Raw genomic sequence first — 12,500 nt, 5'->3', positions numbered from 1 at the left:
TTGTTTTTAGAAATTCTTTGCAGAGTTTGTTTTCTGTTAGTTGGGATTTTTTAAAATTTGTTTTTTATTTTATTTTTCACTACTACAGAGTCTCTGAAGAGGCAAATGTGGACCAGAAGGTCCATCTAAATCTGGCTGAACTGACAAGCACACAACAGCTGCTGGGAAGGGCTGCCCTCACTTGCCAGCACCTGCCCAGCTGGACTGGCAAGTCCCATCATTGCAGGGACTTGGACTGTATCCGGCCCATGTACTTTGAAACCAGGAGCCTGTAAAATAGTGCCTGAAGGCTGTTAGAACTGAGCAAGCTGGAGAGCATTCAAGGAGGACAGTTCACCAAGGGTGGAAATGCTGGCAGATGTGTCATTATTTGATGTAATAGAACAGCAGTAGGAAAAAGCTAGTGTTAAACATCAGGAATTAACAAAGGAAATGAAAAAAACCACACCAAACCCCATGATGGCAAGCCAACCATCCAGCAATCTACAATACCCAATTAAAAGACATTTTAATTTACTGTCATAGTCCCCCCTAAGTCATTCTTAGTTTTAATCTGACAAAACACACGCATGGGGATTTTATTTCTTCCCACTGAGGTTATTAGCAACTTTAAGGACACATGAGTTTAAATAAAATTATAATTTGCAGATTTGTTCTAATTCCGGGAACTGACAGCCTCTGAATGGCTGTTCCTTCACTTTCACAACCTTGGTTGGTCTAAAACAGGAGGATGGAACTCCAGTGTGACAGTCCCAGAATGGTGATAGGAAAGGCACCAAGGTAAATATAATCACTCTCAAAAATTCACTGGAAATGAAGGCAAACTCTCAAATTTCAGATGAGGCAAATCTGTACTGGCAGCTGGTAAGCAACAGCATGCACTCTGAGTAACTCAAAAATACCTTGGAAAATTACAAACCACCACTTTATGTGCATCTGGAAGCTCCCTTAGAAAATTGCTCATCTCTGTGTTCTAGCTCTCACCAAGGACTATGGATGAAGCATCCTCTGGTTCCTTTAATGATGGTCTTCAAGTCAGCCTACAGAAGTACTGACAGCTCTAAGTGCAAAACAAAACTGCACCAACCTAGCTTGGCTGAGTGTTGCTCAGATCTCTGAGCCTGTCCCATCACATCTCACATTTATTTCCCTTTGTGATTTGTCAATGTGTCTTAGCTTCTTTTCAATTACATCAACACAGCAACAAGTATTTTTAATAGAGATATCAAGACCATCTCAGCCTGAAAGCCTAGCCCAAGTGCTGAGATACCACATAGGACAAAAGAGTACACAAACCAAATCTCATTCATGTAAAGAAAGCCCCTGCAACTTAGGTTGGTTTTGTTTCCACCAGATCAAAAGGGAACAGTTCCCAGCTCTCAGGCAGAAACTGACAGGTTTAGGATCTGGACTACAGTACCTGAAAGTCTTTCCCGAATGTCCTGGCTGAAATGGGCTTCCCTGTGAGTAAAGCTGCTGATTTCCTGCTGTTGATGCTGAGGCCATCATTTTTTTATCTGCTACAGAAGAAAAACAAATCACAGAAAAAAAATTCAGAGCATGAGAAAATGAAGGCAAAATTATATTATGAGAACTGCAACATGTATATATACATATATGCATCAGGGAGTTTTCTTTCCACTTAAAGCTTAATGAAGAAGTCCTGTGGAACATATTAAGAGTGACACAAAAGGGCTATATGACAATTAAGTAGGAAACAAGAGGCACAGCTGGTTTGCGTGTACTTCATACCCTCTTCTCAAGATGTACCTCATTAATGCTATTGTTTGCAAAGATCATACCACTGGTATGTGCCCTCTGGTCACACAGCACAGACCTTCTCTGTGCCTGCTGGAAGCCACTCCTGACCATGTATGTATGCAGGAGGGGTAATGTGAGATAGAGCTGCTCTGGCTGAGGTAGGGAGTGATGGGGGCATGGGTGCAGCTACAGGATGAAAAAGAGGAACAAAGGTTTTCTGGAAGAAAGATGGGATGTCTGCCCAGGGGAAATGCCACATGAAACAAGCCTGGTATGAAGAAGATCTGATGCACATGTGCCTCTATGTCTACCTGGGGGTGGCCTCAGGTGAGGGTATGTTTCTGGTGCCATGAGAAGTCATCCACTGTTACGCAGCCTGAGTGTCTCCAAAACCTGCCCACTTGAGCTGTGGCAATGCAAAACACTGGTCTCTTATGGATTAGGATGTCCTATATGTGGCTCGAGGGAGCCATGGAACAGGATGCAAGCATCCCAGGGGGGCGTAAGACACACTAGCATAGTGAACAACACACACATGGAGATGCCATTAACTTTTATAGTCTACTCTTAATGTGGCAACTGGAGATCAGTCTCTAATTGAAAGAAATGAGATTGGGTGAACAGTGCCATTGGGTCCCTTAATTTAACTGGCACCGCATTATTCCAAACACCAAGGAAACCTCACTACTACTACCACTTCTCTGAAAATCATTTGAAGGTCTGCCTCAACACCCTTTATTCAACTTCCACATCTTACCTTACTACTTCCAAGTGCATTTGTTGCTACACACTTCTGACAGGCCTAGAAATCAAGTCTGCCTCCTCATTTTTCCCTTTGCTTTTTCCAGCTTCACACCCATTTGACAAGATGCTCTCCTGGACAAAAGGCCCATTCAACTCACAAGTAATAAGAGTATATTTTAGTTTTCCCTAGCTTTTAGAGACCTTGTTAGCGTGGCTCACCAAAGGCCTCCCAACACACAACGGCTCTTCACTGTTGCCTAATTTCTTCTTTTATTATGTTCCTAACAAGAATCTAAGCTCATCTTCTGAAAGAAAGAAAGAAGTTACCTCAAATTACCTCCCAGGAGCCTTGGAGGAGTGTGTAGGCCACTGAAGCAAGCTGTCACTGCTTTTCCTCTGTCATGGAGAAATCTGTAGAAATTCCTCACTATCTACACACTGCCTAGCACACTGAGTCTGGGCTGCAAACCTATGCTCTCATATGAGAAAACAAAGGAGAAATGGGGACAAGGTCCAGAGAAGGTTGTGTAGGTAATAGGAAGAATTGAGAATGGAAGATGTGCCACTTTCTAAGGCCACCCTTTACAGGGATACCAAACTCTCAGGGTTGGAAAAGACTGAGCCAAAATCCTGCGGGTACTTCAGATATTTGAGAACAATTCACCAGCAAAACTGAGAATGCACTAAATGAACTGGAATTCCTCAAGTGGAGCAGAGTTACCATGGCAGCTTCCAGGATCTGTGCTGCAGGATGAGGCCAGGACAAAGGGAACAGCTAAACTAATCGTGAGCAGCTAAATCAGCTTTGAAATCTCCCTCCTGAGTTACCCTGAATGCTCTTTAGCCACCTCTCCCAGCCGTATTCCCATGCAGGCCTTTACTCACTAATTCTCTGCTCTCACCCTTGGTACAACATTGAAAATTTACTTTGTTTTGGTGTTTTACCTGCATTCTTAGACCTGTTTCTAAACCCATCACTGTACTGGTCAATGATATGCCTTTCTCCCAGCAGGATCAGTGTATCTGCCTTTAGAAAGCAGATCTCTGTAAGAACCACATCATCCTGTGCTCCTAGGCACTTGCATGAATTGGTGAAGCCAGGCTTCCTCTCCCCACTTTTGTTTTTCAATGATGTGTGGCCACATAATTAAAAACATGGCAACAATCTCCCCATGGCAAACCTGTATTTTTACAGAACATAGCAGAGAATGAGATCAGGTATCCACATAATGCAAATGTCTTGCAGGCAGCATGCAGGTTTGTCAATATTGGTTTTGGCCAATGTATCTCATCTCTAACTGTGAACCATCCGTTTTTATCAGTCAGAGAAGACCTTGATCACAGGTCCCATGAGAAATTCAGACAGGGTGAATGTCCCAAAGAAAGCATAGGCTGTAAATTGGTAAGAGTGAAAAGAGAAACAGCATTTTCAAGTATATAACCTCCCAGCTACCTCACAGCTTGACAGACCCTTAACCCTAACCCTTACCCACAAACAGTTGAGAGGTGGCTGAAAAAGAGCCAATAAGGCAGCCAAAAAGCAAGATGTTCTTGCTTGGAAAAACATGTTCTGGTGTTTAGGGTTGGACTCTTGCTACCTTCTAATGGACCCCTTTTATGGCCTCAGTTGTTGACTTCCCTGTTAGAGTAGACAGACAAGGATGAACAAAAATAACAGAGAAGTCCTAGTAACGGGAGGACAGAATATCAAGTTTGTTCTGCAGTTACATTGCCCTCTCCATTTGAAAAGGCCAATCCAGATATAAAAAACCAATGCAGTGAGGTCATCTCCCAACACCCCTGGAGTCAAACCCTGTGGGTCACTTCCTTCATGCACTGCATGACACTTGCACATTGATTTATTTAAAACAAATGTAAAAACTTCTCTTTTTCAGTGAGGACAGTTAAGAACAATAAACAATTTACGAGCTCTTCCATGAGCAGTGGAATTGACAAGCCTGGTTCCCTACAGATACATCTCAGATGACCCCTTCAGCTGCCAGTCTTAGTGACTTCCGTCTGTCAGGACACCAGGCAGCATAGGCTAGGGCTAGTTTGAGTCAGCTATGTCTGTTCCACTGACAAGCTGGCTGCTATCTCTTAGAACAGGGCTAGGAAACAAGGTTGGGACACTCAGTAAGGACTTCTATATTTTCACAAACTACAGAAGAACGTACTATTTCTGAGACTCTTATCACTCTTATAAGAACTTGGCAACAAGTTCAGAAGTTGTAGGAAAAAAAGCAAGGCCTCACTCACAGGTAATGTGACTGGAGGTGCCCAATCTGACCAGAAACCAAGTGTATTATTACAGTTTAAGCAGTATGTGTCTCTGAAAGCGTCAATGTAAAAGCTGATGGTATGATAAAAAAACCCCAACAAACTACCTTAAAACTACATGGAAACTTTCTTAATCCATGTATATTTTAGAGATGAACTCACGTCTGCTGTCCAAGAAAATATGTACTTAGCAATGGCAAGCCCTGCTCAGAATGTTTAGTATCTACAAACACTGCTTAAGGTGTCCCTGTGAAAGAAAGAATCAAAACTAGGTAGCTTTGGTGACAGCCAAGCTGTCTTCCCCTCGTTGAATTTACCTCTCACCATCTTTAGGGGAAATATCAACTAAAGGTAAATTCTAGAATATGTCCTGAAGGCTGATGTTGCTGGAAATTTCTCTGCTATGTTGTAGGTTCTCTTCAATCCTTGGAAGCTGTGTGAAGCTGTGTTCCACATCATGCAACCAAGTGTAGCAGTGTTAAAGACTAAACATCAGACACATTTACTTACAAGCAGTTATTCCAGCAAACATCTCAGCAAATCTAGGATCTCTCTCTTGGGAGAAGATAGCATCAGGCTTTTCCACAGACTTTCCACCCTCATGAACGTTAGCTGGTATACTTGGAACAGGCACCTGTTGAGATACACAGAGGAAGCTAATTCCCTCCATCATATTTGATGAGAAGGAATTCAAGGATAGTCACAAAGTATTTTTAGTTTTTCTGAAATCTAAGACTGCTTTATGTTTTAAAAGATCAGAGGCACAAAAATAAAAACTTGAGAGATTTCACCTGAGATAAGTCATAGGATGACAGCCCATCTCTTTGATGCACTTCAAGCTCTGCTTGCTGTTGCTGCAGTTGCCTGCAAAGGACACAAAATACTTGGTTACAAAAACCAATTAAGATACAAACAGGAACAGCCACGTCTCCTATCCTGTACTCCGAGTGAAACGTCTCTCAGGTAAATCCTTTCCTGTGAAATTAATGGGGTTTTAAAGCTTCCTCATTGAGAAAGACTGCAGCGCAGGAATGCACCAGGGCACATGAAGTCTTTTGATGTAATATCACAGAAATGTAGGGGGCAAATAATGTAGGATGGAATCTGACCTCCCTGTAAAGGATTAAGAATTCACTATTAAAACACCAAGAATGTCTTCTACATGTTAATGATGAATATACCAGACCTCTTCACTGATCATACTGAACAAGAAACCTCCAGTAACATTAACACAGAATTATGCCAGGCAGTAAGAAAAGGTGATCAAAGTTCTGTCTGAAGCATGTCAGATATGAATATGGAATAACCTGTTGAGCTAGAAAGAACTGCATATAAATATCCCTTTACAATACAAACTATTTAACACGCTTTGATTCTAGTCTCATCAGGATCCAAGTGCAGAGTCTATTACATTTTTGAAAGCTTTTAAGGCATTGAATATCCAGAAATAAATTCTGTGTGCTACTATATAATATCAAGACATTACATAAAATCAATTTGTGTTGACTGCTGCTAAAGAGAATACAAGACTCCTTTCCATGCTAATCAGAACTGAACAAAAAATATCCGCTGTTTAAATGAGATAAAAATCACTGGAAGTAATAGCCTTAATCCAATCATACGAATTTAGGAAAAATGAAATGTGCAGCAGTGTCGTGGTTTAAGCCCAATAGGAAAATACTTATAAGCAGCTGCCAGAGGCAATAAATGTTTGGGGCTATCTGGCATAATGAAGAACCTTAGTGCTGAAAACTCTTCACATCTTTGAAATGCACTTAATTTGTGCTTAGTGTCAGATGCTGTTACTTAACTAAGACAATTAGCCAATATCATTGGAAGTAATGAGAATTAACTGATAGGCGACTTGTAGGGACAACACACAAGTAGCAGTAAGTCAGTATATTCACATTTTATATGTGCAAATGTTGCCTTTATATACTGCATTTATACAAACACACAGATCTTTTATATACTTGTAATATATCCAGCACAGTGATCTTCTTAATCAAGCTCTTCACTTGCTTTCTAAAATTCTGAAAGGAGGCAAATTCAAAGCTCCTAATTTATAGAATCAGAGCCAGTTATATTAATTGTTGCTACTGGACACTTTAAAATTACTGTAACAATAAAGCTTCTACACAAAAAACCACTGTGCAGTACAGCTTACCAGAAATAAAACCTAATCCTCGTGAAAGGATTGCATTAAGAATAGAATTTTACTATTAAAATGCAAATTTATGGTTTCTTGTTCAGACTTATATGATCCCCATGCTAGGTCATTAGGAACCTCACTGGCCTAAGCACAGGTTTGTGTCACTGTTTACAGACAGACAAACCCCGCTTTGTCCCACTTTAAGCTGGGATGGAAGAACACGAGAGCCACAGGGTCTTGCCAGCACACCGCTGGCTTTGAGCTGTGCCCAGGCTGCAGCCTAGGCATGCAATGCCTCTGAGCTCAGCACCACCCTCACTTCACAACTTCCCATTGAAAGCAGCGTGCAGCCAACAGTCCAGCTGATAAACAGGCACAACAGCTTGAGATTTCCCTGTAAAAAGCAAACGATTCACTGCATCCCTTGTCTGACGAAGCAGCACTGCGATGGCAGAGTTCCTTGCTCTGGCACTGGCTAGTACCACCGGAGGCTCTGACCCAGTCTCTAGAGGCCAAGCTGGGAGCTTGCTGGAGTTGCAGCACCTCAAGGAAGACTGCCTGTGTAATGACAAAAACCCCAGCAGCTGCAAAATCATCTAAATGTTTTCCACCTTTCATCAACAGTTGCTTTCTGCCACTTGGTCACAGTTAGCAAGATTACTTCTGGCCTGAGGATGTGCAGAAGCATTTGCAAGATCAAAATTTGGATCTTTTGGAGATAAAAGATAAAATTGGAGTTGGACTGACAAGAAAGCTTGATACTTGCAAATGATCCTTGACAGTGGTCACAGTTTCTGCCCTCTCTCTGAAGGAAAAATCACCCAGCTGAGAGGAATTACACACCATGTGGGTGTTCTCCCAGAGAGACCCTATAATGTGACAAGTGGTAATAGATGGGATTTTGCAAAATAGCAAGATCATGGATTTGAAACGCTGGAAAATTAGAACACATTTTTGGCCACAGGCTTCTATTTTAGATTTTTATCCAAATCTTCTTCTAAGTTTTAAACTATACAGATTCAAACGTCAAGGCACCGAGAGACAAACATGCAGACAAAGTCAAATGACAATTTAGGCACAAACAGATGGGAACGCGAGGGAACTCTCAAACAAGGTACTGAAGTAAGCAACAGATTTTTCCATCCTTTGATACTTTTCCAAAGGACACTTTGCTCAGACACCAGTTACTAGCTTTAATGGAAAACTGGACAAAACCCTGTAACCTGCAACAAACAGCAGATCGGAGTAGATGGGCAAAAGCCTTCTGTTAGCCTTACAGTGTAAGAACACATAAGATACAGAATAACTTTTGTCCTGTGAGTAACATGCAAAAAAAACAACAACCCAGTACTCTCCAGGTCATGAGAGAGCCATGGATTTTCCACATGATTTTAGCCAACAGAGAATTCCTAAAAATTACCTCTGGAATGCAAAGAAATTCTCTGTTCACAAGCATAACATACATACAATTCCACAGAGCTATGGGAGGCAATTTAATCATGGCAAATCTATGGAGAAGTTTTTGTAAATACCACTCTGTGGACAATAAACACCCATTAAATCCTGTTGTTAACGTGAAAGCTAATTACACTGTTTCATTTGTTTTTACTACCACCGACCTGGTGCGTGTGTCAATAAACAGCACATTAGGTCTCTTCTGTTCCGTATAAAGTATGTTTTCTTGATTCAGCCGTATACATACAAATGAGCCAAACAAAACAGCATACTTACTAGTTATTTGTTTTGTAGGCACTTCTCTAACTTAGTGCTCCTTTGCCCTTCTCTATCTTTCATCTCTAACACTTGTTAAGCCACAGTACAATATAAATACCACATTGTGCTAACAGCACTGAACTTTGGGAACAACCTCCCAAAACCATTTCCTATGAAAACCAAATCTTAAAAGAGTATCTTCCTTGAAGTCTGTACAAGCTATGCTGCAATTAGTAAGACTCAAATACAAAACCAGGTTAGTATCTTCTGCTGTTGTTTGCTGCTACTGTAGAAATAGTTTGAACGATGCTTGAAACCTGAAAGAAGCTGTGCAGCAATTGATGGACCAGCCAACCGGAGAGAGCTGGTGCTTCACACCCGGCCATCTAACCAGCCCTTTTGACTGAACAGTCACCACATGCAGGTCCCTTCAATGACCCAATCGCTAGATGGTTTCTGTAAAGATTATACAGAACAAGGGATTATTATTGGTTTGGGCAAAACCCAAACTCAAACCATCCTTGGTTTCAATTTCAGTTTCACAGCTTCAAGAAGTAAATGAACACCAAAGTTCCTGGCACTACAGGATATTCAACACAGCAAGTAAGGTGGTGTCTGGGTCAACAGAGGCCTCCTGCTTTACTGCAGAACTCCTGGCTCACCCACACGTTCGGTATGAAACTGGGAAAGCCCCTAGCTTGAACAAGGAATGGTTCAGCAAATCTGAAGGATTTGATAGTTACTTCAAATTTACGTAAAAGGGAAGATGGCGTGAAAGCTCCTCTGACATTGGAAAGGATTTAAGCCAGATTACTCTTTCTCTCTATGAACACTGAAGTCACCTGTTCCTTTTCTAAGCATCAGAGTAACCAAAACAGGATTTGAACTTTAAAATTAACAGTCTCTGTGGTGAGAGAGAAACAATACTACTGTATCCCAACCAAGCTGTGTTTATGTAATCCAGGCACACGTTTCCTGTGTCTGATTTGGACAAAATGGGAGCAATAAAAGCCTTGGGGCTGCCATTGTAAAATCCTTTTTCAGACCTTCTTTTAACCTCCAACTCCAATTCACCTCTATGAAAAGGTCTGTCCAACACCAGCCTTGAGGGATCAGATAGACCACAGATAGCATGGATATCATGAGAAAGTAAGTCTTCACTACCACTACCATAGACTGGAATTTTATCAGAATAGTTCATCTCTTTAGTACTTTGGCCCATGAGAATGTGAAACAGAAAGCATCTCTCCCACAAGCAGGACTGATTCATCGGGCAGGCTGCCTCCCACAGTGACCTCTGCCAGCTCATTCTGAGACAAGAAGTCTTGAGACTCGGGACAACTGCTGGATTCATAAATGCACAAATATAGGACTTGGGGCTTATAAAATGGAACATCAGAATTTCCATAAAGCTCAGAAAAATATCTTTCTCATATATATATAATTATAAATATATATTTATATACATAAAAAAGACTTTCATGTAGCCTTTATCTGTCACCATGACAGATTATGTTATTCAAACACTGCTCCATCTGTATATTAAATAAACAATGATCACAATTATTCTTTCTTTTTGGAAATCAAACGGTCCCAACTACACAGGAAGATGTGGTCAAACAGGGGACTCTTCTTTTCAGCCGAACACAGCACAAATGCTAAATGTTAAATGCTTCATTTCTCCAGGAAGTTTCTCTTGGATGACTACACCCAAGTGAAACTGAGAGAAGTTTTCTTTTCTTTTTTTTTTGCAAGGAACTAAGTGAACATTTGAACCTAATGTTTCGTTATCCTTCCACACCAAAAGCAAGTTTGGAAAGTTTACTGTTTGAAGCTCCAAAGGAGTATCTTTATAAAAAATAAAAGAGAAAAAAAGAAACAAAACAAACCAAACCACCACCACCAAAATATAATCAATCCCTCCATAACTGGAACCACTACTGCCCTCTACAGTCTTTTGGGAAAATTCTGTTTACTGAGCAACTCTGCTCCTTTAATAGACACACAGAGAAATATATGTATGTACTGTGACGTTAAACAATCTTGAGTTAAAACCTGATTTAAACCTAGATATTTTAGCAACGTTGTCTTTACAATGTCACACTGAATTTTGAACTGCCTCAAACATGTATGTTATGGAGCTGGCTATGTTAGCACAACGACAGACACATCAGCATGTGTCTTGGGCAGAACTGTCTACAGCTGCAGTGGAAGGCACCCCTGCTTGGTCTCCATGTGAAGCATGTTGCTGGACCCAGAGCATTTGATACTTTCACCAACATGTGAAGACAGCCATGCACATTGGGTTCATTGCTGAACAACCGGTCCCAGCAGGAGCTTCACAAGGAAGTGGAAATCAACAGTTACCATGATGTATAATGCACGAGACATCTAGGAAATCAGAAATCAAAACATGGCCCCAAACATGCACAAAAAAAAAAAAAAAAAGAAATATCCAGAAATGGGTTCAAACAGCAGTGCATTACAGTAAATCCTCTTTGGAAATCTGTCTTTGAAGTGGGAGAGAACAGGGGAAAACAGAAAACAGTTTGAATAATGCATTCTTTCTACTATTCAAAAGCAGATGTATATGGGTTGTATCTTGCCATCCAACTAGAACATTTTCACCATGACAGGGAAGAAGGAACATCCTCTATCAAAGAAGCAGCAGGCAACTTCCATATTAGGTCAACATTTCTGGGTTGTTATTCAGACCTAGCAAGAGAGATAACAAGAGCCAGAAGCTGCCATAGTCCTGTTCACCACAGTAAGCGCTGCGATGCCAAGTGGAACCTCAGCAAAAAAAAAAACATTCCCAAGAGTCAACACGATGTAAGTCTATAGCCCCGCTTTTTGATCTGTGGACTCCTGGGAACAAAACACAATTAAACCAGCCTTGGACAGATTTCAGAAGTTGCTTTTAATTTTGCAGGCCTGTTTTTGCATATGCAAATTATCTGGAAAAGAAATATGGGACAGCAGAAATGTGGAAATATCTATTTTGATGCACAGTGCAGACAGAGAGATATTTAGCTGTCTGATTTCAAGACACATTTGCTTGTCTTCAATGAGCTTAACTATTCAGTTGTTTAAGCCTGAATTTTCTGAGTATGCAAAAGAAACTGAGCAAGCCAATTGTGATACTAGGTTTCAAGTGAGTGAATGTACAGCCCTTCTAGTTGTGTTCAAAGGAACAAGTCAAGGAACACCGTGAGACACTTATTAGCTTCCTAAGCTCAAATGCCAAAGCCCCAGGGGTTTGGTTTTGCAAGTGGAGCTCTCAGCATGCATCTCCACTAGCAGACTGCTCATTCAGCATTTCCATTATGCAGTCGAACAGGTTGAGATCTGAAAACCAGTAATTTCTTCTGAAGTAAAACCTTGGCAAAACATCTTTGGTCAGACCAGAAGCAGATTTTGTTTTAGAAAGAGATTAAGTTTATATTAGAAAGAAGAAATATTTATAAAAAACCCCACATTATAAAGCAATAGTTTTATCAAGGCCAGATTAGCTTCTGAAGTAACTGGCTCAGAACTTGGGAGGCTCCAAAAGCTTCTCTGCTCAGTTACAGGGTGATGAACCTCCACTACAGTCCTGGAATTACTTCCTCCTAAGAGGTCCAGTGACAGGTTTCTGAAAATATTAATTCAAAGACAGGATGTTGTAATTTCCCTCTTAAGATAAGGGTTGGATTTGCCCCCACACTTGGGGATATTCCACTAGATCTTAACTGAGTATTGGGAACCCTTCCCAGTCAAGCGTACTAAGGAAATGACTGTGCCAGTTTTCTGGGCCATTAAGAGTAGATAGCTCAAAAATAAGATGTCCAGGACTAAGGAATGGTATGAT

At 40.9% G+C, this 12,500-nt stretch overlaps 1 protein-coding gene across 5 annotated transcripts in view; it reads right to left on the bottom strand.

The window, feature by feature from the left end:
* ARNT2 (aryl hydrocarbon receptor nuclear translocator 2) overlaps positions 1-12,500 on the bottom strand; it is a 101,159-nt gene that overhangs the window by 9,429 nt on the left and 79,230 nt on the right. For 4 of the 5 annotated variants that reach the window (XM_061371377.1, XM_061371375.1, XM_061371376.1 and 1 more), the window contains 3 exons: positions 5,577-5,649; positions 5,296-5,419; positions 1,421-1,520 (listed from right to left, as the gene is read on the bottom strand). In XM_061371377.1, coding sequence (XP_061227361.1) covers positions 1,421-1,520; positions 5,296-5,419; positions 5,577-5,649 — 297 coding nt within the window. The remainder of the gene's footprint in view (positions 1-1,420; positions 1,521-5,295; positions 5,420-5,576; positions 5,650-12,500) is intronic. The other variant, XM_061371372.1, reaches the window with a different exon arrangement.

This window comes from Neopsephotus bourkii, unplaced genomic scaffold (assembly GCF_033783945.1).
Source record: "Neopsephotus bourkii isolate Nb327-2 ecotype Australia unplaced genomic scaffold, CSIRO-AGI_Nbou_v1 NB_1572, whole genome shotgun sequence".
NCBI classification, from domain to species: Eukaryota; Metazoa; Chordata; class Aves; order Psittaciformes; family Psittacidae; genus Neopsephotus; species Neopsephotus bourkii.
Note: the sequence above shows the minus strand (reverse complement) of the source record. Positions and strands in the feature narration are given on the sequence as shown.